This window comes from Pogonomyrmex barbatus, unplaced genomic scaffold, assembly GCF_055798465.1.
Source record: "Pogonomyrmex barbatus isolate J1 unplaced genomic scaffold, ASM5579846v1 scaffold15, whole genome shotgun sequence".
Lineage (NCBI taxonomy): Eukaryota > Metazoa > Arthropoda > Insecta > Hymenoptera > Formicidae > Pogonomyrmex > Pogonomyrmex barbatus.
This window is the reverse complement of record NW_028297111.1, coordinates 2,251,450-2,279,213: the sequence shown is the minus strand read 5'-3', so window position 1 is coordinate 2,279,213 and position 27,764 is coordinate 2,251,450. Positions and strand designations below refer to the sequence as shown.

Below are 27,764 nucleotides of genomic sequence, written 5' to 3'. Positions count from 1 at the left end.
ATTTTCATTTATTGAAAAATTTTTATCTATTACAATGGAAAGTACAAAATTTTAAATGATCTGGAATTGGAAATGAATTATAAACCGTGCAATATTTATTTATGCTACAATTCGTTCTTCCTCGAAAATTTAAATTAATCGAGTCAACAATATTTTTATTGTGTATTTCCATTTGGAATTCAAATTCATAATTATAGGAATCAATCTGTTAAATCATTTATCGCATAAAAGTTATTTTTTATATAAAAATTTTAAATAAAAATAATTTATATTGTATATTTATGTCTCTTTTTAAGAAAAAAAAAAAAAAAAATGAATGATACTTGTAATATGTGTTTCACGAAAGATCAGTTGGAATATTCGGAACAATAAAGTAAAATTTTGTGAATTGTGCGGGAATATGATTTCTCTAGATTGATCATACGTACCTGATATGAGCACCAACACTATCCACATGATCCCCACCAGGCTCTTCATCATGTCATTGTGTCACGTCCACCTCATTTCTTCTCGCCTTCGTGAACCCCAGACCCCTCAGTTTTTGCACTGCAATGAAAGAGGGATAATCGGTCGATCGTAAAAACATTATCAGATCTTGTGTCAACGTACTTTTTTTTTTCCATTAACATAATTCGTATCGTATAATCGTTAATAAAAATTGTCATTCAAAAGTGCACGCAGTAAACACATTTGTGTAATTTGTTTAATTAAATTGTATAATTTCTTTCACATACTTATTAAAAACCAATAAGAATAATTGATATCTATATCTATCCTTTTCATTTTCTTCAAATATAACAAAGATATTATTACTGTAGTCTACAATGTATAAAAAATTAAATATTCTTAGTTACTACATTCAATTAACAGAAACATTAAGATTTAATAAAAATAATTGCGTCGATCGCAGCTGCGGAATTTACAAATTTATTATAAAGGTAGCACGATACCGGACGGATCTGAATAGACCACGCGGAGCACGAAAGATGTCGGCCTGTGAATTATGGGTAGGTAATTGTGGGCTATCGCGAAAACTTACGATCGTTTTTGCGCTCGCGGTATATTCAAATACGTCTATGTCGATCAGACACACGATAAGCTATGCTATTTGCTTACGGTGGCGGCGACGGGAAGATATGCAGTTTTCCGAAAACTGTGATGTCATTGCGATCGAGAGAAGATATTGAGAATTTAATGCAAAAATTTTAAATAATTTTATTTGAAAAATAAAAGAGAAAGAGGAAGTAGAATTGGGGATTTGTTTTATAAACTATATGATGCTACCTATCTACAGATTATAGATTTTTTTTTATATTATAATTGAAAATAATTTATTTCATATTTTTGCATATAGATTGTTTTTTTGAAAAAAAAAAAGAAAAAAATCAAGTTTAGGACATTTCGAAAAATTCGAATGATTAAAATGCGGATAGAACGAATGAATAGAGCGATTAATCATATCAATAATTTTATATTAGTTTTTAAGCCGTGAAAATAAAGACAATTTAGGAATTTTGGAAAGGAAAATCTAAATCCTACCGAAACCGTCCTCGCCGCGATTATAACGTTGGCGCATAATTTTCTGTGTTTACTTTGCGCGGAATAGATATTTGATTCATGGTTTTTACGAGCGGGCCAGAGCTTTGCGCGCCGTTATTGGCGCCAATTTTCGTGCCGGGAGATTTATAACAGTCGTAAGGCTCGCATTACGTGATGTCAAACCCCTTTCTGCATTTTGATACTTTTGCAGATGGTGATGCGACGGCTGGTGTCAATTATTCTAATTCTTTCTTCTCAGACCCTTGAATCTCCCCGAATTCCAATAAGTCCTCTTCTGCGCGGATATTCCAATCTTTTGTCGGAACCGACCGCGGGATTTCGTCAACACGATTCGCAAATTTTCCAAATTTTTTCCTCATTTTTTCCTCCATTTACAATTCGTTTCTCTGACTGGTATAATCACTTTAGCTTTTTCCTGCGTTAAGGCACATATATTACCGAATAAAAGTCCGAAACCGTATGTAAAACATTGAACAATGTTTCACCAAAGATACTCAAAAGTCCGATTCACGCCTCTATATTTTTTCTTAATTTGAAAATAAATAGGCATTTTATTTAGCACAGTTGCACTTAACATAGCATTATTTAATTTCAAGAAAATAAAATTGCAGTTATAAAATGCTTTTTCTAAAAATGTAAACTTAATTTATAAAGTAACTTTATACTTTCTGTTTACTGTGAAAGATTAAATAAATATAGCTGAATTATCTAGATTATTAAAAAAGTAATTAAATAGCGGCTACTTTAAAAGAGGTATTTAAAAAATATCTAATACAACTTTAGTGCTTTTCATTTTTAAGCCATATTTTTTGTTTGAAAACTTTCAAACATTTTATATTATTTTTTTATAAATTTATATAACTTTTATAATTTTTTTATTATAAAATATTATAGTAAACCAATAAGTAAAATAATAACAATATATTAAATCAGAATGCACAAGTTCGATCTCATTTCATACGGCATACAATATTTATAGTGTTTACGGATAAAATATAATGTATAAATTCTCTATACGTCAGTAAAATCTGATTTAATTTTAAATATTACATATAATTTCGCTAAATAAAAATGCTTGTACCTGATCATTATGAAGCTTACTTCTTATCCAATTACTGGTTTCTTATGAAAAAGATTCCGAAGAGAGAACATCGCCGCCGGCTGATAGGACGATGATGTAAGCGCGTCAAAGCAAAAAAAAAACGCAAAAAAGCGTCGTTGATTTGCTGCCCGGATTTACTGCGAGATTTCTTTTTTTTTTTTTTATTCATCCACTTACGTGACGTGCGTTGCAACAGCGTCGCTCTTTCGTGTACGTATGTATCCGTCATCCGGCGGAAGTGGATCCGACCGAAGAGAAAACCGACTCTCACTTTAAATTGCAAAAAAGCGCACAGTGTGTCGTTTATTCGTGGAAAGAGAATCTTTCTTTTTTCCGCTCCTTTTATCCGATGTATGTTACCCTCTTCTTTCCGCCTATATTTATCCGTCTCTATCTGTCCGCCTTCCGCTTTACCGATCATTTTTGCGCCGGCGGGGCCATCTCTCTCTCTCTCTCTCTCTCTCTTCCTCTTTTCCTTGTTTTTTTTTTTTTCTTCTTCTTTTCACCTGTGTCGATCGCATCCCAGTTCCGCTCGTTGCGTCCTCCTGTTGTCGTTTTCACGCGTTTGTCACTCGCGAACGGTTGCATGAGCATTTCGCTCCATGACCCCATTTTCGCGGAATCCGATAGAAGATGGAGATTCCCGAAGAAACGGGATACAATGCTGGGATTACGAAACAATTTGCGAGCGCTGGGGAAACGTTGCAAAATACTCTTTTTCATCGACCTTACTAATTCCGCAATAGTAACGCGATTAAACCACGATAGGAGCAAGCTCGTTTTTTTATACCTTTCATCCGATAAATCCACATTTCTATCCAAAGATAAACGCGAAAATTACGTGACATTTTTCATCCTCTTATTAAATTATTCTCTCGTAATTTTTTGTTATTAAAAAAAATATCATCGTTAATATATAAGAAGACTTAGTCGTTGGTTTTTTTTTATAAGAACTCATTGTCATTGCGATATTGATCTCCTTCAGGAATAGGGTAGGGAATATTAAAATTTTCAAAACTAGGACTTACAAGCCAAAAACCCCGGACATTTCGGTTGCAACGCCGGAAATAAAAATGCGCTTAAATTAATAAAATTGATTAGAACAATAAATGAATCATTATTTCAATCTAATTGTTCATTAGAATTCAGAGCAAAGAGAATTTTGAACTACTAAATAAATACAGACTATTTCGATTTAAAATAAAAAGTTTAGTTTAAATTTTATTAGGTATTAAAATTAAAAAAATTTTAACTCTTTTACGTGATATCTGTGCTATTTGATGATGCAGTAATACGAGAGGAATCAAAACAAAATATTTAGAAGATTTCTTGAAATCCCGGACGCTTATCCCGGATGTTTTCAAAAATCCCCCCCGGACGTTCTCAGACGTCCTAAAAAAGAGGGGACAGTGTCCGGGGAAGAGAGGACGGATGGCAACCCTACAGATTTCCCCTTCAGGAAAACAACAGTGCAATCTTCGTAAATTAATTTGAAAATTAGCAACCAAATCGACCACTCTTCTCCGTTTTAAGGCTCGCTGAGAGAGAAGCGGAAAAATGGTGGTTATATATCGCCAAATTCTGTAAGACCGCCCTTTCGAGGTACGCGATATATTTGCCGGGGGGGGGGGGGGGGGGAAGGAAATCCGCGGAAATCCATATCTCGGATAATCGTTCGCAAATCGACGAGGGCGAGGGCGAGGAACGAGGGGGAGGGGGAGGGGGAGGGGGAGGGGGAGGGGGAAGGGAAACGGGCCTTTCAGGCGCGAGATAGATGACGGGCGATCGGGCGGGCAACCGTGTGAGTGGCAGGCACTTATTATTATCGGTTATTCGGTTCCGCGAGTGCCAATATTCTGTTATGTGCAACCCGGCGCGTCAGTCCAGCGAAGGCTGGTTGGCTAGTTGGCTGGCTGGCTGGCTGGCTGGCTGGCTGGTCGGCAACATCTCTCGCCACCCGGTCATCCCTTGTCCGCTCCGCGTCCATTATTCGCGATGACCAGCCAGCCCCGGGATTGCATTTTTCTACGCGAAGTCCCCCCCCCCCCCTCCCCCTCCTCCTCTCCGGTCTCCCGGGGGACCGTCTAGCAAATATCGCCGCGCGCACAATAAAATCGCCATATTACACACATACAGGCTGATTCGTTTCCGGACTTAAAGCCTGGTTTGCGGTTCCCTTTCATCAGCCTGGAGCTGAACTTCCCTTAGACAAACAGCGAAGAGGGAGGAGAGGAAAGACTTAATTTAAGATTTTAAACTTTCAAAGGTGAAAAATTTAATAAAATACCTATGTTTAGAAAGTGGATATTAAAATATTTAAAGAAAAAAATAACAAATAAAAATAAAAATAAATTGACCCTTATTAAAACATTAGAACTTCATTCTTTCTTAATTAATTTTAAAATAAAAAATTTCTTGACGTAAAATTTCTTTAAAATTAAAAAAAGAGTTTCATTTCTACTTGAACTAATCTTTCTAAAGATTAATTTTTATCCTTTCTCTCCAGGTATTTATTATTGGCTCCTCAATATTTTTGTTGAGGTAAAATCAATTCCAGGTTGATTGAAAAATCCGCGTGTAAAATGTGGCTCAGCAGATCTGCGACGACTCGTACATGTATACGTACACACAATTTTTACAATTGATAACAAAAACTTCCGTGTGATACACGACAAAATGGAAACTCGACAGGCCATTAATCGACGCGCGATCGAACTCGATCTATGTGCAAAATTTGAAAAGCTTTCAGTAAAAACAATTCAGCAGTCGGATCTTCATCAACGGCCGTATATTACGGTATATAATAGCCGCCGAGTGCATCAACGTTTATTTCGTTTCCCTTATTTCCATTCTATGCAAAAAAGTTCATTTATTGATCACGAACATATTTGACGTTGAAAATGCGAACGTGATGAGATATTCTATAAAATTCGCGCCGGGAGAAAATGGTCTTACGATAAATATAATATACAATGTCCCTTATTTTAATCACACAAAGATGCTTAATTATTTTCTTAATAAAATATTTCAAATTGAAATTTTTAGAAATAAATTTTGATTGCCGCATTTTCAATAATGTAACAATATTGTCAATATTTTCGTAAAAAATTTAATTTGTATATCCACACAGAAAAAATTAGTCATAAATTAGGATTCTCATAGCACAAGCAAGAATATTGTAATCTTCTTACTAAAAAAAGTTTAGTTTTGGTTTGATTGATGAATTTGTTGTTTTTTTATTAATGGAGTATCGATATTTTCATATATAGCAAGAATTATAATTCTTATATACAAAGTTTTTTAATCTTGAGTTGAACAAGAGTAATATTTGTATCAGTACAAATTCAATCAAATCAAGACTAAAATTTTAAAAAGATCGTAACATTCTTGCTTATATATGAGAATATTTGTCTTGATTTAAGACTAATTTTTTTTCTATGTAATTCTTGCTTAGATTGTACTATTGTAGTCATTTATACATATTATATTATATATTTATAAATATACTAAGACAAAATCATAAGAAAAATCAATAATTTACGAAATGTATTATGCCGTATTCTGACAATATTCTTGCCGTATTCTTTTTTACAAGTTTTAAAATATATATATAATATAATAACACCTTGTATATTCACTTTTTCACTTTTACGTAGGGAAAGAGATAAGATAAATCGATAGGTATAAAAAAAGTATAATCACTTTTAAAATAAATATGCAATTTGCAATGTGCAATTACGTATTCCTTTTAAACGAAACCGATGTATACTTTCCAAAGTATGAATTCCAATTTCCAGTTGCTGTAGACACGCGAGATGGATCTCCGTGTTTATTCGTGGCGATGAAAACGTGATTTGCGTCAGATCCACTTTTTCTACACATTCACATTGCGTTTACATTGTCGCTGTTTGAAAAACAGACACGCTCGCACAATGATGAAGAATATTATCTAATCGTCAGACAGGATCCGATTGTTTAAGACAGTTTATATACCCGAGACTACTTCTTCGTGTTAGAATTCGAAGTACATAGAAGCGAAAGGAATATATCGAGAGAGAGTACGAGGTGGTCTCTCCATTAATACGTAAAATACGTTTGAGACGGAGAACACGTATCGGGATTGCCGCGATCGCGCTTCGCTCCAGAATATCGTTTAGGAAACCTCACGTTCCCTTCGCCGTCCGAAAGTTATTTCTGCAACGTGGCTCGGGATCGATAAATCGCCCCCGAACCCGTCCGTCGCACTGTCCATGCCCGGCATTTTCACTCAAGCTTGAGAGAGAGAGAGAGAGAGAGAAAGAGCTTGGATAATTATCTCCGCAACGTACGCGCAAGAAGCTCTTTAAGTGGCTTCCCCAAAGAGTCCGCTTTCTTTCCTCGTCGCCGCCATGTCATCAACAAAGCTAGTTGGTAAATGAGCTTTCTCATTAACTCCCGGTATACCCGGAGAATGGGAAAAATTATGTACGCACGCACAATGTACATGTCGAAAAGCCGAAAACCTTCAAATCAAGAGCGCATATCAGATGTATGTGTATATTCGCATTTACGAATGTACTCCGTCAGGTTTTGGTGGAAAAATTTATCATCAAACTCGCCGCGACTTTCTTCGCTTGACAAATGACAGTTTGATCTATTTAACCGGAGATTATGTAAGCGATTATCACGACTGCGACGTGCCGGCGTTATTAGATTCATAAATCTCATTACCGCTCTGTTAAGGAACAGTATCTTCAGCCTCCGCAATTAACTTCCGCTGATTAACAACGCCCCATGGCGATCTGTGTGGTGACGCAGCACGCAACTTTACTGAGGTCTAAATATATATGTATAATATATATATATATATATATATATATATATATATATATATATATGCGTGAAATTTATGTAATAAAATAAAAAATTATGTAATAATAAATAAAATATATACAGGGTGTCCCCAAAAAATGACCAAGCGGTCATATGCAAATAGAGCAGACTAAACTGAGTCGAAAAGTACTGTACTATTTTACAATTTTCGCAATAATTAACGAATTATTAATTTATAAAAATAGTCAAATTGCAAGCGCGCAGAGATAAAACTACCCAGTGAGACACGCATTTTTTTGGGACACTCTATATATATATATATATATATATATATATATTCTATCAAAATATATATTATAAATTGTAATATATATATATATATATATATATATATATATATATGGTTGTTAAATTGCACATAAACTATCAATTTAAATGCACCATTAATTACAATAAAAATGTTTTTAACATTCATGTCAACTTAAGGTGACATGATAATATATTGTTGCAAATAAAATTTTGCTTTACGAAATATGTATCGTAGTTCAATTTATAATATATATATATATATAATATATATATTTAGATAGAATTTCAATAATGATTGTTGAATATATCCAGCGATTATTAAATCTCTCGTAAAATGTGTCTTTCACCGAAAAATATGATAAACGTGAAAACTATGATAAACGTGAAATAAAAAATATAAAATTACAAAATTTTTGTTTATGAAATTCTTTTTTAAATTTATAAAATTTTATAAAATTTTATAAAATTTTTTATAAAATTATAATTAATATTATTGTAAGGAAAGAGCAATTTTATTAAACTATCAAAATTATTGCGCAAGACACTTAAGCATGAAAATGCAAATACAAAAATTTTTTTATCTACTAGCACCAATTTACCATACATAGTAATTTTAAAGATCCAACAAAATTACTACGTATTATTTTCAGATCTGGTCAAATTTTTAGATTTGCCATGCAAAATTGTTCTCTCTCCGTGAATATATTATAATATTATATTATAGTGAGATTTGAACATTAATACATGGAGCATTTCGGTGTTCGATTTGGAATCCAGTAAGCCACATGTACGATAGCTCGATAATCCGGATATCCTCTCGCATTAATTAATCGGGATTACAGCGGCTGCGCGCACTTACTCAGCACTTTTTGCGTATAAAAATCGCGCACGCGGGAGTTATCGGATATTCGGCGGGATATGGAATTTTACGAATCGTCCTGACATGTCGCCGGAGTAACGTAACACCCGGCGCTCTTCCTATGCGATCCTGAGGGAGAGATATCTATAAATTCGACACGCGGGATATGCGCGGCGCGCGATCCTCATTGCGGATTTGGTTTACAAATGGTCTAGTAAAACGTCTCTGTCTCTCTCTCTCTCTCTCTCTCTCTCTCTCTCTCTCTCTCTCTCTCTCTCTCTCTCTCTCTCTCGAGAATGGTCGAAAATGTAGTCGAGAGAATTGATAATTAATCCGTCTGTCGCGGTCGCTCGTGAAACTACTGTCGTGCGATCGATTGAAATTGGGAAACGAGAGAGAGATAGGACGACCATATATATATATATATATATATATATATAATAATATAGCTAGACAGAACGAAGTCTCGGCGCAGTATCGCGCGTTTTTAATAAAAATATATGGCGTACTATAGAATTACGATCCATGCGAGACGAGTATAAACGAGCGGCCGCTTTTCAAAAGGCCATCTCGCTCGCAAAAACCTCCTCCGCAACGAATCTGCCTGCGGCACGCTTATTTTTCTTGCTCGAACACATACGGAGACACACACACACACACACACACACACACACACACACACACACACACACACACACACACACACACACACACACACACACACACCAGAGATGCAATGATCTAACGATGGTAAAGTGATCAATGCACCTAGAATAATGTACAGGCTTGGACGAATAACATAAAGACATGGCGAGGATCGATTCATCAGAAAATCCGCATGAATGGTTAATTTAACGTCGATCGATGCGTTCGCTAAATTCAGCTAAGTGACTACGAAATTACTACCGAAATAATTCATCCTTAAGATTAATTATTTTCTGTCTTCGGACTGCCGTCGGAATTAAGAGATAATTTTGCACGATGGTGCATCTCGTCGAAAGATATACTCGTTAATTTTCACGATCGCGTATCACCGAATATATACCGTAAATCTGATATATAGATCATCATGGATATAGATCATCGCGATTAAATATGGTCTCTCTCTCTCTCTCTCTCTCTCTCTCTCTCTCTCTCTCTCCGATTCTTCTTCCGGTATTCATCCGAGGCACCGAGACCGCACGCGTTCTAGTAAAAGTCGACAGTGATTTTCTAAGATGACTCATCACCTTATTACTGGCAATAGAGATTCATTCATCGATGGCCGATGATTTATTACCGGTGCTGAGAACCTATCTATCAATGTCTCAGGAATAAAAGAGCCAACCGCCGATTCGTTAGTCGAGCTCAGACCGATATCGCGATTATCGTAAATGTAAACGAGAGAATCCACCCAGCTATCTCATTTTCGTTCACAAAACATACGGATCTTAACATAAGGATATGCATGGAACACAAGAATATATTATACATCTACTTTTATTTATAATAAAATATGACAAAACTTATAGATTGTTCTAGATCGCATTTGCGATCGATTTAGAATCTGGATCAAAAAATATACTTAAGTATAAAGTAAAAAATATATCTTTAATAGAAATGTAATTAAATGTAAGAAAAAATAATGACAAAAATCTTAATCTTTTTTATGAGCATTCAAGATAATTTATGTAAAAAATTTCACTGCGATGTAGAGGTTAGTTGTTCCGTAAATAAAAATTAATTTTTATTAAGAGTGATGATATAAATAAAATTAAATGTTTATTTAGAAAATAACTACTTTCGCAATGAAATTTTATATAGATAATCTTGAATTTAGTTAAAATAAACAAACCGAGGCTATTTTCATTATTCCTTAATTACATTTCCATTCCAGAGGACATTTGTACTTTATTTATTTAAATACTTTTTTTATTCGGATTATTTCCAAGCCACCGCTAAAATTTTTCTATTATTTTTTTAAACGCGATATCTAGAGTAATCTATATCTTTTGTTGTTCATTCAATTTTTTTTCAGTGTAAATATAAACATTATAAAAGTGGATACGATACGTATGTCATCGTTAAATCATCTTTCTTGATTGATTTCAGCCTTTTCGAATAAAGAGATAGATAAATTTCCTCGATTCCTTTTATTCCGTTGTCGTTTGCGATCGATTAAACGTAAAGTTCAATTTTAGGAGTACACGATTCGATACTCTCCGATACTCTCAGGGAAGATAATGATCGCCTCGCCGGGCGCGGCGCAACTTCACCGAACGGTCGATGCTTCGCTGCGATAATTGAACCCAGCTTGGGTTCAATAATGAAGGAAACGCGTTCAAATCCGTGATTTGTTCGCCTGGATAAAAGACGTTCAGCCGTTGCGAAGCGTCGCGCACAGATGTGCATAATACGCGTGTCCTCAAAAAAAAAAGAAAAAAAGAAAAAAAAAGGCGACTGACTCCTCGGTCAACCGATATCAAATTTCGAAGTATCGAGTAATCTGATTTATCCAGATTACAGACCAGAATCTCCTCCTTCATCTTATTTTCAGGCAAGTTCTGAGATTTACAGATTTTTACATTAATAATTGCAATTGTTAAAGAGAAAATTTATAATACAGAAATAATACAAATGAATAATTAAAAGGAATATTTTTATAAATAGATACTATTAACACGGAAAATTTTATTCGGGATCGATCAAGACAATAGAAATGGGAAAATATTTGGCTACAAATTTATTAACGTTTGTATTATTAATAATGTTATAGTCCAATGGTATTCTTTCCGAGAAAGAAATAAGAGAAGCAAGATGTAATGCCAAATGGCGGAACGATATTTATTTAGATTATAACAGCACCGCGTACCGTGTGTATGAATAATTATTAACATTTCGATGGGAAAAGGGATGTCGGTAAATTTCCCGACATTCGCCGCGTCTCACGGGAGACGCCTTTAATATTGTATCATACTATGGGAAACTTCCGCTCCGCAATGTGACGAAGGATACTTTTCGAAAGTTCTGATCTGAAATTTTACCCATATTGCTAATGAACTACATATTAAATTATCTTGAAGTTACTAAGTATAATAATTACGACAAGGGACTACTAACTTGGATTCTTCCAGTTTAGTTTCTCAGCGCATCGCATTTTAATTTAGGAAGCGCGTTTCGCGGGGAGGGGGGAGAGTAGAGGAGGAGGGGGGGGGATTAAACGCCTTTAATTAAATGCGCTTTTGTGGCTTTACACTTTAGCCTGATATATGCAATACGTGTAACACATTCGATCAACGAACTCTCGCCATGGTCGCCGGAAGGCGGAAATTCCTGGGCAGTCCCGTCTGACTAGATACGTCTTACTTCTCGTCGAGCAATCCCAGAAATGCCTCACCCAGGAATTCCGAAAGTGTCAAGAATGGCATTAAAAGTGCTCTCGTTTATATAATAAAAATTCACCGAAGGAGACGAGACAAATGGAATAGCCATTCCGGAAATATGCGAAATATCAAGATTGGAATGCACTTAACAAAATCAAATTCAGTCAAAATTGATTTGATAAAGAGAAATCTGTAATCGAGAGAAAACTATTCAAGGTATTCAGATTTTATGTGAACCGACGAAATGCTCTTAAGCGTGAAAATCGAATTCGCTTGCCTCGTATATAATCGTATATAATCGACGAAAGACGAGCCGGAATTTCGTTTAGCTGTGTACCCCAGTGGCTAAATATCTCACTACACCCGCGTTTTCCACTAATAGCAATTATGTTTAATGACAAAAAGTTTAATGCAACAGGTGGGACTTGATGCTCTTGTGCTTTAGTTACTATACTTCACAGCTTCGTTAATATATCGCGTATAATCCCGTAATCGCTCGACCGCGCGGGGCAGTCGAGCTCGGCTCTTTTTTCACCCTTTACCCTCTTCATCATTGCGATTTCGATAATTATCGGGAGGCCTTTTGTTATACTCGCGATTAAAATGAATTTACCTATTTTCCAAGTTTTCGAGCACACTCGAGATTTCCGTTTGACATTCGCTAAACGAGCGGCTTATATTCCGAATCCCATTCCGGATCGTCGGCGACGGTCCCATTGTTATGCAATCGCGCGACTTGACTAAACAATTCTGACGTGCACGCTGCAAATACGAAACGGCTGAATCTCATCCGGGAAACATACACCGGGACGACTCCCATCACGGACGAAGAGAAGAGGGTGTTTCTCTCTGTTCGCAGATAATCGAATATCGGCCCGGAGACGCGCGCGCGCGTCTAAAAGACGCTGGAGATATTCTCTGGGAATTTCGGTATGCGACACATTCGATATCAGCCTACTCCGGCGCATACGGTGCGGCGAAGCCGTGCAATCGGTACCAATTCGCGTAAAATCAATTCGCCCGCACCTCGGGCTCGTGGAGAATGAAATATCCTCCCCCTCCCGCCCCTCCCCCCCCCCGGTCGCGCCGCCGATCGCGTCGTGCGGCTCCATTCCGGTTTGGCGCGCGACGAAACTTTTTTCGATAATCCCAAGATCCATCTGACGCGATCAATTGGATCTTGGACTCGTACGACTTGTATGACGATGACAGACGTAGGAGATTTGAGGTTTGATCGATTGTTGTCTTTGACAATGACAAATACGAGGGAAAGGAACAAGACGGAGATTATCCGCAGATATATATCTGAAAGGCGTATATATATATATATATATATATATATAATATATCGAAATTACAATTGTCGATTTATACGTCAATATACCGGGTGTTTCAAAAGTGGAGGTCAATCGCTCAGCAGATTGATTAGGGCTCCAAAAGTAGGAAAGAAAGTTAGATATCGGTATATCAGATCCGGAAATGCGTTGTTTTTGAGTTATCGCCGCTTTTATATTGAAATTTCCAATATGCTTTGCTTTCGAATTTTTTGTCAATTGAAAAAAGAGATGGTCTTTACAGAGTTTTAACATAATTAAAGTCAAATAAAAGTTGCAGACTGTTTTAGCACTACTCGGGATACAACTATGAAATCCTGATCTCTGCCAAGAGATGCTAAACGGGCTATATTTCCACATGTGTGCATTCTATGTAATGCTCGTTTTATTTAATTTTAATTATATTATAAAATTCATAAAGACCATCTCTTCTTTCAATTTTGACACAAAAATTCGAAAGCAAAACAATTTAAAATTTCAACATAAAAATAACGATAACTTGAAAATAACGCATTTTCGAATTTATGTTTACACCAACTTTTTTCTAATTTTTGAATCCCCAAACACTTGAGTGATTGACCTCCATTTTTAAAACATCCTATATCTGCATAATCCGCCTTGAAAGTAAATAATTCAGATTCGATTCCTGCCTGAGATTATATTTTTTGCAAAAAATATTCTCTCATAAGGATTTAATTGTTACTAATTTGTAAAAGGTAAAACAAAATTTTCGACTGTTACGTTTTCAAAAATTCGTAAACGGCATGTAGTTAGAAAAATCGAACGTCTAGAAATTAGTTTTTTAACAATTAACAATGGAACTCAGTTTGTATTAATTAATAAATAGAAAAATGGAGAAGAAGGGAGAAGAGAGAAAAGTTAAATAAAAGAGCAAATTGAATAGTTAAATAAATGTTTAATTAGAATGAATAATAAGTGATGAAACGTTTCGACTTAACTTAGCCGTCCATCATCAGCCATATAAAAAAATGAAAATTAGTAACAAATTATAAAGAATAAAAAAATAAATAAAAAAATTATTGGATAAAAGTGTGACCAAACAATGAAAATGCTAATAAGCCACATCAAAGATCAGATGCATGAATATATTAATTAAAACACACACAAAGCAATCTAATCAGTTGCAATCAAAGATGAAAAAAATAAAAAAAGACAAAAAAGTGGAATTGATACAAATTCTTCGTGCATTAGCGAGAAAAAGTAGAGTCAGTAAATAAAATTAGATTGTATGTCAAAGTGCAAGATGTTGTGGCTGTCCATGATGTTCATTATTATTAAAATTAATGTGATTGTAATGAATGTAAATGATTTGAAAAAATGAGAGTAGTCAAAAAGAAATGTACATGAATCAATTAAATAATAATCAAACTTGAGATGTCAAACAAAGGAAAGAATAAAGTATGCAGTACATATATCTGATAGAGTTGACGATGCTTCATGTTCTTACTGAATTGGTTTTGTAAAAATATTAATAAATTTAAATATGAAGAAGACCAAAGTCATCTAAAATCCTGTATAAAATCTTATGTAGATGCGAATTTTATTGTCAAAACACACACTGGTCTAGATATACACAGAAAAAAAGTTAGTCTTAAGTTAAAATTATATATTCTCAATACACAAGCGAAAATATTATAATCTTCTTGGAAAATTTTTTTAAATTTTGAGTCGAGCAAAAGTAATACTTACACATCAATACAAATTCAATCAAATCAAGACTAAGATTTTTAAGAAGATTATAATAAATCTTGCTTACATATGAGAATATTTTTCTTGGTTTAAGACTAATTTTTTTTCCGTGTACCCATTTGCATAGCATTTTTTTTTTTCTTTTTATTGAACTTTTTGTATGCCATATTTCGTGTGTGAATGACGGCAACGGGAATTTTCTTCATCGCGCAGCGATATGGCTTGGATATTCTGACGTATCTTTATTTGCGAAATGTAACGACGATTTCCTCTCATGTTTTGTACTAGCTACAATAAAGGGAACGTGTTCAAAGATGCGCGCGTTTGCCACAAAACAGGCACAATGCGTCGACGGATGTACGTCGATGCATCGTTGGTTTGTATGCGTTCAGTAGCGTAGAAAACTTATTCAACCGCAACAACAGCGATAAAACAATCACGTATCGAAGATAAAAGAAACGAAGCCCCCCCCCCCCCCCGATGAACAGAAGTTGCACGAAATCGAAGCGAACGAGATTTTTTTTTTTTATTATTCCTGCCGCCACTTACAATGTTCTTATTGGCTGCGGTATGCGTATTTGTAGTTTCTAACATCGCACTTTTGAAATGAATTGTGTTGTAAAAACTTGTTGAGAAAATTTTAAATGAATAAATGAAAAGAAGCCACAAAAATTTGAAAGCTACGCTTGAAAAAGCTTTTCTTTTCGTTGAGTTAAATTATTTAATAGGATTTTGTTTGTTAACTTGATCAAACCGCACCGAGTACAGTATTTTGAGGATAAAATGTACTATAAAAAAGTATAATAGTGATTAAAAAATATAATATAAAAGAGTACAATAAAATTGCAAGTATATAATGTTCTTTCCCCAGTAATGAATCTGACGTAGCAAAATGTGTGTAATTTATTATTTGAAATTAGATGAAAGGAACAAAAAATTTGTGAAAATTATTTTGTGTAATCCTAGCGACCATGATAAAAACTGCTACGCGTAATTACGTCATTAATGTACATGACTAATTATGCTGTATAAATTAAAAATAAAATTATAAATTAAATGGTAAATTTTCATTAAGTATAGTAAAAATCTCGATACTTTAAAAAGCTCTTTAATAAAATTACTTATTCTCTATTAAAATGCACCATTAACATAAATTAAATACTAGACAAAAGAATTGTGTAAAAAATTAATAAATGTTATTTTTACTATTTTACTTATACATTAACTAGTTGTATCTAATTTTCCAAGAATTCTACATATACATAAATTGTTCCTACGGCTTTAAACAGGATTATAGGAGTGTAACAAAAAAAAATAGGATATTTTTCCAATATTATATTAAATTTTTATTTAAAGAAATAAATGAATAGTGTGTTTCTGTTTTGGAAAAGTGTTTTTAACAAAAAGAAATAACAAGCAAAATTATAACAAATGTGCAATTAAAAAAATAAATAAATAATGATGTCTTAAATAATAATTGCAATTCATACTTGGCCTAGAAGGCGATGGCTTAGAATCAATCTCGATAAAATATTTAAAATTAAAAAGTAGGCATTTTTTACCTTTACACTTGTTATTTTGGTTCACAGAAGAAATTTTTCAAAATTTTATTTTTCGCGAAATTAAGCATATCTAAAACTAAGAAATTATGTTTTTTTTCTACAAAATTTCATTTTTTTTTATCATAATTTAAAATTAGAAATAAGAAAGCTATTTATAAACTGAATATGGAATATTACTAAAAATATATCAATAATATTTAAAGTTTTAAATTGATTGAAACCGTATTTGAGTCATAATAGTCGTATGAATTGCAACTTTTACTTAGACCGCCATTATATATTCATTCTAATTTGGCGTGTTATTTTTCTTAATCATTTTTCTAAAATAAGAAAAAAATACCATTCATCTATTTCTCTTTAGATAAAAATTTTACGTAATATTGAAAAATAGTCTATTTTGCGATTTTTTGCACTCCTATAATCCTTTAAAAGAAGCATTGTAGCAAAATATGAAAAATGCAACATGAAAGACAGAGAGGGGGGGATGAGAGGAAGAGAGGAGTTTACCGTAAAATCTTCTCCCATACATTTCTCAGAAACGGTTCCTTCCCGATAAACCCGTTTCCGATGTATTCTCGGCGGTTCGATGTAATGAAGATTGACCGCAACTGTCGAAGGTTAACAGAATCAAGATTCGCGCGAGGCGCGAAAATCACAAGGCGAAACGGCATCGCCGGGGATTTAGAAAACAAATATATGGGGCTGCTCGTAATCGCCCGACCGAGGCTGTAAAAGGGCTGAAGGGGTGAAGGAACCAGGGGGCATAGGTGGGTAGATAGATTGCAAAGGGGATGGAAAAAAAGGTAAGGCGGGAGAGAGGTCTCGCAAGTAGGTCGCACATCTCACGGCTCGATATCGCTGAACGCTCTTTTGTGTCCTCCTCCGTTAAATTGGGTTACGGGAGTGCTGTCTGCTCAGAAAAGCGTCGGAGGGGGAGAGGGGAGGAGGGAGGGGGGGAGAAAAGAAAGTGCACAAGGGTGCCCTTGACGCTCGGTGGACACCGTTGTAGTTGTTGGGCGCTGAAAATGAGCTGATGACATCTCGGATTATCAATAACGGATCCTGGATGCTGTAACATCGCGGAAATATATCGCGAGACGTATCACATTATGAGACAAATCTTGATAAGACGATGTGTCGAGTTCGAGATTCTGCTAGAACGGGAAGTTGCCAAGCACGATAAGATCTGTAATGTTACAAATCAACAGTCGAGATCTCGCAGCCTTCTGCAATTTTGACAAGATAAACTTCATTTCCCAAGATATTAAAAATTAGATAGAAATTTAAAAATTTCAATCTCTGAAAGTTTTTTAATTCATTCAACCGTTATAAAATGAAATAAAAATAGAACAATGTTCTTTAAACTTTTGCCTCCTGGTCAAATCTTTACAGCTAGTTTTGAAATTTTTTGAAGACGGAAAAAAAAAGACATCGTAACAATATGTGAATGATAAGTCAATGTCAAATATATATTTCTCGATAATTTCTAATTTCTACATTCAGTTAATTGCAAAAAGATTTCTTGAGATTTTATTCTCTTACGTTCAAAGAATTGCGGTTAAGACAATACACAGCTATACACAGAGAAAATCTTTTCATTTTCTTAAAGAAGTGCATAATAACTTTAAAGCACGGGAAAAGAATGGCGACATCTGATTTGCATGTTACATTCGTGCTGGAAGATAATTAGCTTAATTACCGAAGCAATTTTATCGGGTGCGTCGGCTAATATTCGCGAACAATGACGAAAGACGCTCGGTTTACGGGTTTCTGGGAAAAAAAATAGATTGCAAAGGAGTTGCAGAATTTTCCTCGGGAAACTTCACAGGTCTACCCCGCGAGTGCAGTCCTGCCGGCCGTGGAGCAACAATGGCGGAGAATCCGTGGCACTCGAAACTTCCGGCCGGAAGATTTGCCTCGCGTTTGCAAGGGTCTGGCGATTCTCGACGGCGCGTCGTGATATGCATTCGTCTAGGGCCGGGATAGGTAGAGAGAGTACGCAGTTAAAAGGATTGAATAGCGAAGAAGCGGAAGTCTGATTCAACGGATCTACATCGCGAATCCGACGTGGCGGATCTCAAATCTACGTAAATGTAACCTTAAAATGAAATACATAAAGACGACTTGACGCATCTTTCGGCTATTGTCGGGAAGATGTACGTATGGCGTTCGCCCTTCCTCCCCTTTCTCTCTCTCCATCAAAGTAAGTTGGGAAAAAAGCGAGAAAAAAGCGAATGAGAACGCGTTCTCTCGTTCTTCGCTATAAAGAGACACACGCGCGCGTTTTATCGATAGTAAGAGAAGCGTTCTACTTCAAAAGAGCCTTTGAAGAAGAAGAAGAAGCGATAAAGGGAGCGCTTTTTTTTTTTAATTGTTTTGAAAGTAAGTCACGCCGAGCGGCGCCGAATGAATTCAAATCGCCAGGCGATGGGCGACGATGGGAGGAGCGTACAAGGAAGAGCGATAAGATGTCGGAAGCTGACAGCTTGAAGTTTCCAAACCGTAACGGCGTTTACGTCGAACGTCATTTAGAGTTCCAGTCTCGCGCGAGCGGAAGTTTCGAGGCTTTGATACCCGACAGCCGCACGTAAGCAGGACGAAAAGCAGAAAGAAAGGAAAGTGGAGAACAGGAAAAAGAATCCCGACCGAATACACTCACAATACATTTTGATCTTCACCTAAGAACCGTCGTTCGCGATCCATCATTTTTGCAAAGACGGATTTGACACATTTCAAAACCAAATTATAGTAGACAGTCTCCTTACAGTAGTAGGTTTTTCGTGGAAAAACAATACATAAATCGAAGGAAATCTATAATTTATTATTTGTTTACTTAGGCGATCTATAAATTATCATTTAGGCGAGCTATAAATGAATAATAAATTATAGATTTTCTTTATTAAAATTCCATTGACGATTTTATGTTTCATCATGTAATATAGAAATATTACAAGATTCAAAATATAATATTAAAATATATAAAAAAATGACATGTAAAATTATAAATGAAATAAATAAAATTCTATTCTAGATGTATAAATAAAATTTTATTTTATCGATATGCAAACGATAATGTAAACTATTTAAAGTGAATTTTATTATAAATTTATAAGAGACTTTATTAATTTATATAAATCGTACAAAATTTTCTACTTTCAATTTTCATGTACAATTAGAACTTTACTTATACAATTTTTATTTAAAAAAATTTCCGCGCAGCTTTTATATAAATATGTCGGTGATTAAAGATACTTTTCTCTTTGTATCTACAAGTTCTTTGCATCGCCTTGATTTTTCCGTTAATAATTATATAAATCTATACGTGTTAACGTATTTTTCTACCGAACAGCTGGCCGCGCTGTAAAATGGCCGCGCCCCAAATGATTTGACTTTCTCGGCCAAAGTTCCACCTGCAATCGTCAATGTCTGGTATCGGCAAACCGACCGATCCAATTATCGCGATAATAATAACGTGTACGCGTTACAAAGTTCCTATCGGGATAATACGTGTCCCGAAATTGGTCGCTCGCCCCTCGGTGGCGAACCGCGAGACTCGCAGCGACTCGCATTCGATCGATAGGTCGTTGCATTCCGTGTGCGGGCGTTCGTTTCGCGACCGAATGCAATTGCGCATACACAAGCGGTCCTAATCGGCGGTTCGTGCACAGCTCGGTTCTCCAGCCACTGGATGATTGCATGAAATCAAGGCACGGAGCTAATTTGCTTCGGGCGACTTCAGTACGCGCGATAATCCGACAACTCGAAGCGGCCCGACAATCCCCTTAGTGATAATTAAATGCCGCTCTCACGATCGATCGGAATTATTCTCAACAATTGCCAGAGAGCAAAATACACGCTAGCCAGTTCCCGCAGAAATATCGATATCGCGTGAGAAATGTGCGTTAAAGCAACGCTAAGGGGAAAACGATTTCGACTCCGAGGAGAGAAGCCGCTGCCCCCCCTAAAACATTTTTCGATAAATCCAAGTTTCTCTATTGTTCTCTATTGTCTTCTCGCACGATACGAAAATCTAAATTCTAATATATTGTAATACAATCGTGCAAAGACATAGCACGCATAGAGAGCGCATTTCTTCAATGATAGACGATATTTTAAGGATAGCTTCTTAGATAGGGAAATTATTTTTGATTATTGGCGTTATTTTGATCGCGCGATCCTTCACGCAATATCAACATTTCTGTGAAACAATTCAATTTAATATATTACAAATATATTACAAATATATTTTCAACAAGAAAACATTATTGAAACATATATTGTAACGTATTATAATATTATTATAATATTATTAAAAAATTATTATTATAAAACTTATACCTCAAATAAAAATGTTTATCGCTTTATATATTTTCATCATATCAATTTTATCTTCATATATTTACAATGCAGATAAAAAACTAATAAAAGAAAATCAATCTGCATAATAATATGCTATTATAGACTACTTATTCAATTTCTTTCGAGGATGAAAGAATACATTTCTTTTTATCTTATTTGATAATTACTATAAAAATAATAAGAGATGATAAATGTAAGATTTAAGTTTACTACCAACGCCAATGTCGTTTATTTTTTTTTTTTTGCTCAATAAAAATATCATATATGTATCAAATAAAAACGATCGACAGCTATACTTCTTACAGTGTCATGTAAGCCATGTACGCGATATAAGGTCACCCATTTCCCGAGGATTACTTCATTCCTGGACTTTCGATCCGCGTCACATTCCACAACGTCCTACTGTTGAGATGAAAATCCCAATATGTCGACCGTCATCGACACTACCAACTCGTATTCTCGGGCTTTCCTTCGTCATTCCGGCGTGTTCTGGAATTCGAAGGACATGCACACGTATATCCTGCGACCCAATAAGATATCGCTCAGGGGGTGAACAAGAGAGATTTAACGGATAACCGTCCAAGATAAGTCAACTTGAAGGGACAAAGATTGAGCGCTTTCTGCTATATTTATAATTTTCTATGATATTTGATTGTGTAATAAATTGTCGATTCACATATTTTGTCAAAAGCACGTACGTGCGAGTACGTTCGAGGATACTTCACTTCCGTGTTTCATTGCTATTTTTATCCGCCTAATTGTCATTTTCACCTAATTCGCGACGTGATAAAAAATTTGTTACATGTTTCTCGTCGGGAGATTTAGATAACAATCTAAATAATAGATGTTTACAAGATCGTCGAACAAAAACCGCATCGAATCTATCTCAAAGCGCGGGATTAAATTCCATGCTGTTACTTGCAAAGCTTATAGTGATTAGAGAAACAAAGGTCCTGAATTGCCTGAAAACATCCCCTGCACTTCGTGGAGTGAAATGCTGACTTACTCGCTTAGAAATATCCGACGGGAATTTATTTTAGCGCGTCGACGTTATCGGGGCGCATCCTGCGTGCAACAGGTGATTACATGCGTTCAGCAAATATCGTCCAATTAAACGTCATCGTACCCTCTCTCCTCCCCCCCCCCCCGCCAGCGGCCCTCGACACGATGACACAATTTTGATTACGTAACGCGATTTCAAACGCTTCCGATAAGCAGCGACAACGCACATTATGCGATATAAACGATCGGAGTTTCGATATTTAATGTAAATGACCGCATGAAATGTCGACATCAGAACAGAGCTTGCTTTGCTCTTTATTTGTCCACAATCATTATAAAGAAAATAATATAAAATAATACTGCAACTAAAATAAATGAATAATAAAATAAAAAAAAAAAAATAAGAATAAAACAGAAAATATATCAATGAAATATATTATACGAATTGTTTTAAATTGCCATTTATGTATCTATCACGCAATCGACATCCGTGAAAAATTTGTTGTTATTATTTATCTTGATTATTTGATTGAGATTGCAGACGTCCTCGTGAAATTTTACGAGAAGAAAGAACCGTCGTTGCTTGAGATCTTATAAGGTTTTCAAAGGCAATTCGAATTCTTTTTTGGGAACAATTTAATCCAACTTTCATGGGTTCGTATTTGCTCGAAAATATATATTCGATGCGCATATAAAGAGGCGATTGTTCAGTAAATTTGATCTACCATCTTACATTTAACTTTTAGATTTTAATTCAAAGTTCAACTTGGACCCCAAAATACGCTTCAAGTGGAATATGAGTTTCATGGAAATCATGCAAATTGTTTCAATGCGAAAGTGACGTTATTATTAAAGAGATGAGAGATCAAGATAGTCGACATTTTACATACTACAAACAATTGAAACCATAAAATGCGTAAAACGGTACGGATCCATCTTTTAATATTATAACATTATACTTGTTCTAATCAAGACTTAATCAATATGCAGTAATAATATTAATCACATGCAAAAGCATTTTAAAGAATCAAGTTTACGTTGCATAAATCAATCTTTATTGTTTTATTATAAAATTGTAATTAATGAATGGAACTGTGCTGTAAATTTCTCTAAAAGAGAAAATTATTTTTGCTATTTTATGATAACAAAGTATAATCGACCTATGTTTGTTCCGTCAAGGCATTGAAAAACGCGTGGATGAGCTTCGGAGCTTTTTCTCTTCTGAAACGATAAATAAATAAATGAAACGTTACTTGGCCTTGCGAGAGTCGCGTGGATCAAAGTCAGACGTGTCCGATCTGTTTTAGGGCAAGGAAAGTATTTCTTAATTAGTGACGGCACTTCGAACGGGGAGGAGGGGGGGGGGCTATCTCGAGTTGTCTGGAGGCAAGTTGAGCCGCTCCCTCGGAGCCGTGCCCCTCTCGGTTCGCTCGTAGATCACGATTTGCCCTAAGTGCCTTAACTTCCATGTCGGTGCCGATAAATGATCGTAAACGGCTCGTGATATAAGCCAGTGCCAACGACGCAAATTGACGCGAAGCTCAAGAGGGTTTGTTGTATGTGCATAAATATAAATAACGGGGTACAAGCTCAACATCGAGATAGTTTAATTTCTGGAAGGTAGAGAAAATCTAAAGTACATTTATCACGTTCTCCGTGCACGTTTCGTATGCATATCATCCAATATGAAGATGAAAACGAGACCCTTCGAGGCAGTGCTTTATGGGAAACCTAATTAATGAATAATTATCTTGGAAATTCTCATGTTCGAAATTTGTGCTCTTACAAGAGACAACTAGCTCCTTAATTTTTATTAACGCAAAACTTTTCGCATAAAAAGAATTGGATAGATTTGAAAGAGGAGATAAAGAAGATAAAGGAGATTTAGAAGATAAAGAGATTTAGACTACTAAGATGTTTTATACGACGAATATTAAAATAAAAGGTAAGATATATCAGGGAAATTAAATTAGTATTTCAAAATTTTTAAACTCGTAATGCGAAATCTTTGAAAATGGCTTTTGTTTCTATTTTTATTAATGCTAGATCGCACCGCAAACTCACCAGTCCTGGATATTTGGATTTGAGAATCACACTTTGACAAGTTATGCGAACAGAAATATTGTTTCACCTGGGTCACTCTTGATTCAACTTTAATCGCAAATGTTTGCATTCGTTGCATTTTAATGTCAATGTGAATTTCGAAATCGCAAAGAACGAGATTGAGTCCACCGATATCGACAATTTTAGCAATTTTAGCTTGGATGTAAATACATATTTAAGTTCATATGACGAATTCGCAACGCGGAAATATCGATCACTACCGATTACATGCGCGTACAAAATATGTTTCACATTCTTCGACAAGTTTAGAATTGAGTTTTCCTTAGCAAAATTTTGAAAGACTTTTATTTCTTGCTAACTACTGAAACTAGTGCAATTTTGTAAGTTCAATCTGCGGTAACATACAAGATTTGACATTTTTAAAGAACATGCGGAAATGTTATGATTAATAAAAAATTATATATATATATATATATATATATATATAATTTTTTATTAATTTTATATATATATATATATATATATATATATATATATATGTATGTATAATTTTATAATATAAATATATATATATAAAATTAATTTTTTTATATATATAAATACAAAATTTGACACTTTCAAAAAACATGTGGAAATATTTTGATCTTTAAATATATTTATATATTTTGATCTTTTACATATCTAAAAATTTTTTCTGAAAAAATATTGCAACATTTTAAATATTATTACATATTAAATATTAGTATTAGTACATATTTAGTATTAGTACATATATTTATATATACTCCATATTACTAGAATATATTACAAAAAAATATATTCCCGATATTTTCCTGAAAATATTTCATGAATTATTTTTCAATGTATGTAATCTTACCTTTAGAATAATTTACTATTTATACACTTTTACTACAAAGAACGATTAAAAAAATTATACAGAACTTATACAGAAAGGGTTAAGTTAATATAAAAATGTGCAAGCATATATTATCAAAATTATTTCTATAAATTTTATTTTTTCGACTTACGAATTAATATAAACATCAGGAGACACGGTAGTGTCTCGGGTGTTAAGTCAACTTTGACTTTACGCAAGTTTTAATTACTAAAATTATATTTAATACACATTTGTGTACATACATATGTACACACATTTGCGAAAATTTTGTAAATATAAAAAAATGAATGATTCAAATACTATCGTGTTTTTATCGCCACGAGTAAACATAAAGATTCACCTCGTGTATCTACGATATCAAAACTGAAAATATTGATTTTACTAAAAATATTGATTTTACTGCTCAATACAAATATTATCAACTGTAAAAATAAATGTTACGCAATCTTTCTGTTTCACATTTTGACTTTATTCGCTATACTATTTGATTATTGCATGTCAATTTTGCATATTTTCAACCGCAAACTCTTATCTGACGATAAAAGAGATAAAGTAATCAAATGACAGACTCGTGCCACAATTGATAAGTATATTTATTTTCTGTATCTTTTATTTTCAATTATTTTAAGAATATTACAACTTTAAATTGCTTCATAACTAATAAAAGTAATAATAAAAGTAATATTTAAACTAATAGTAAAAGAGTTATGTGCGAAAATATGGTATCATTTTTTACTTGAGGAATTTAAGAAATTTATAAAAAACAATTAATATCATACATAATTTAAAAAATTTATTTAATATTTCTTAATTGTATTCATGTAAACGAATAGAGTAATTTTATGATAAATCATAATTAAATGTTTTTAAATTATATTTATTAAATCAAATATATTTGAATGATCATTGACTTATATACATATATAAAAGAGGAGAGACCAACAGCCTCCGTGGCGCAATCGGCTAGCGCGTTCGGCTGTTAACCGAAAGGTCGGTGGTTCGAGCCCACCCGGGGGCGAATTTTTTTTACAATACACATAAAACATTGCGTTGCTCATGATTACAAAACAAACCTAATTTTGTAATATGTGATGAGTTTTCTGTTTTAATTCTATAAATTTTATGCATGCATATATATATATATATATATTTATCTTTAATGTACACGTACAGATGTATACAAAATTATACATATATCATTGAATTTGACTCAATAACGATTATATAGAAAAATAAAAATTCCGTTTTCAATGAAAGTTTAGAATAATTTAAATTATATCGAAAACATTAGGCAAATAAAATATCATTTATTTTTATATATATATATATATAAAACAATATATAAACATTACACATAGATAAACTGTGTGTGTGTGTGTGTGTGTGTGTGTGTGTGTGTGTGTGTGTGTGTGTGTGTGTGTGTGTGTGTGTGTGTGTGTGTGTGTGTGTGTGTGTTTTGCGCACGCGCGCGCGCGTGTGTATAAAAATATTTTTAATTTTGTAACAAAAAGTATCTCTTTTTTATGTAGAATTATTCTCAAAAATTTAATGATGCATGACATACAAGATCGATAAAAGTATAAGCATCAGAAGAATATCAAAAAAGCGTAAATATGTTACTAATTTTCCCATTTACAAGTCAATCTTCTCGAGAACAAAGCCTAGTTATGGAAAAACTTTACCTTACATTTCCGAGTTGAGTTTGTATGCAGAATCATTTGTTTCTTGATTGTATTACAATTTGCAACACGCACTGTATTACTGTTTGTGAAACGCTTAAAAGAGATCATTACATACACGTGAGAGATTACACGTCCATCCCTTTTCGCTGTCCCTTCTTAAAATATTTCATTAAAAATGCAATGATTCAGCAACGCGTCGGATGAGCTCATGAAATATTTACGCGAGCGGATCGAGTCTTGCAAAATCTATCTACCCGTGCCTCAATCGCAACACGTGCGGTACTCACACAATCGCATCCGACGATGTAAACGATATAGATCGGCTAGCAATGTATTTCGTCCATGTGTCACTAGATGTCGCAGAGAATTAAGTTGAACTCGTAAGAGAAAATCGTTCAGCAATACTACTTAAGAGGGCTAAAAACAGGGTTCTTTCAGTCATCAGTAAGGATATTACTGATCGATACAGCAGATGATGAATAATGGGAGATGATCCATGATTAAACTCCACCCTGCTACCATAGGAATATCGCAACTATGGTTGTCAGGATTTCTGATGCTGCCCTGATGACTCAAATCTCTTTTTTAATTCTTGTAATAGTAACGGTATATTTGTATGTAGTCAGACAGAAGTCGTGTTGAATATATTGTAATTTTATAATACATAATAAAGACAACGAATATATAGAGTTTACTAGTTGCACAGTACTTGCGGTACTTATTTTATTTTTCCATCGAAACAACATATTAGTTCGAAATATATACAGAAAAAAGAAATACTAATACAAAAAAATCTGTTCCTCTAGGAAAGTTATAATACACAGGAGATATTTTTGTAGGATTGTAGTAAATAACAAAGCATATTTTTGCATATTAAATATCTCATAGCTGTATTTTATTAGTAATTAGGCGCACTGCGTGTATTTTAACGTAAACATATAAAACGAATTCAATAGATGTATTCATATTTAATAAGTTTATACATGTTAAATATTGGCAAATGATTCTTTTCATTTTGATTATCGAATAAACAAGGAAAAATAAATAAAAAAAATATTGGAATTACAGATAAAAATTTTAATCAAAAAATTTTTTTTCTCAAAAAAAATAATGTTTCAAGTTATAAAATGCTAAACCAGTTAAAATATA

The 27,764-nt window shown here is 34.2% G+C and overlaps 1 protein-coding gene, 1 long non-coding RNA gene and 1 other non-coding gene across 9 annotated transcripts in view; 1 reads left to right on the top strand and 2 right to left on the bottom strand.

Annotated features, from left to right (window-relative positions):
* Positions 1-27,764, bottom strand: part of nAChRa3 (nicotinic acetylcholine receptor alpha3 subunit) — an 84,071-nt gene that overhangs the window by 23,796 nt on the left and 32,511 nt on the right. For 6 of the 7 annotated variants that reach the window (XM_089073635.1, XM_089073637.1, XM_089073638.1 and 3 more), the window contains one exon: positions 429-546. In XM_089073635.1, the coding sequence (XP_088929761.1) occupies positions 429-480 (52 nt within the window). In that variant the 5' untranslated portion in view covers positions 481-546. Of the gene's footprint in view, positions 1-428; positions 547-2,839; positions 3,705-27,764 lie in introns of those variants that run through there. The other variant, XM_011633117.2, reaches the window with a different exon arrangement.
* On the bottom strand, positions 21,197-24,215 carry LOC148937227 (uncharacterized). The gene is made up of 2 exons (XR_016138542.1): positions 24,036-24,215; positions 21,197-21,458 (listed from the first exon to the last, which is right to left on the bottom strand). It is a non-coding gene; the product is annotated as an uncharacterized LOC148937227 (long non-coding RNA).
* Positions 25,878-25,951, top strand: TRNAN-GUU (transfer RNA asparagine (anticodon GUU)). The gene has a single exon. It is a non-coding gene; the product is annotated as a tRNA-Asn (tRNA).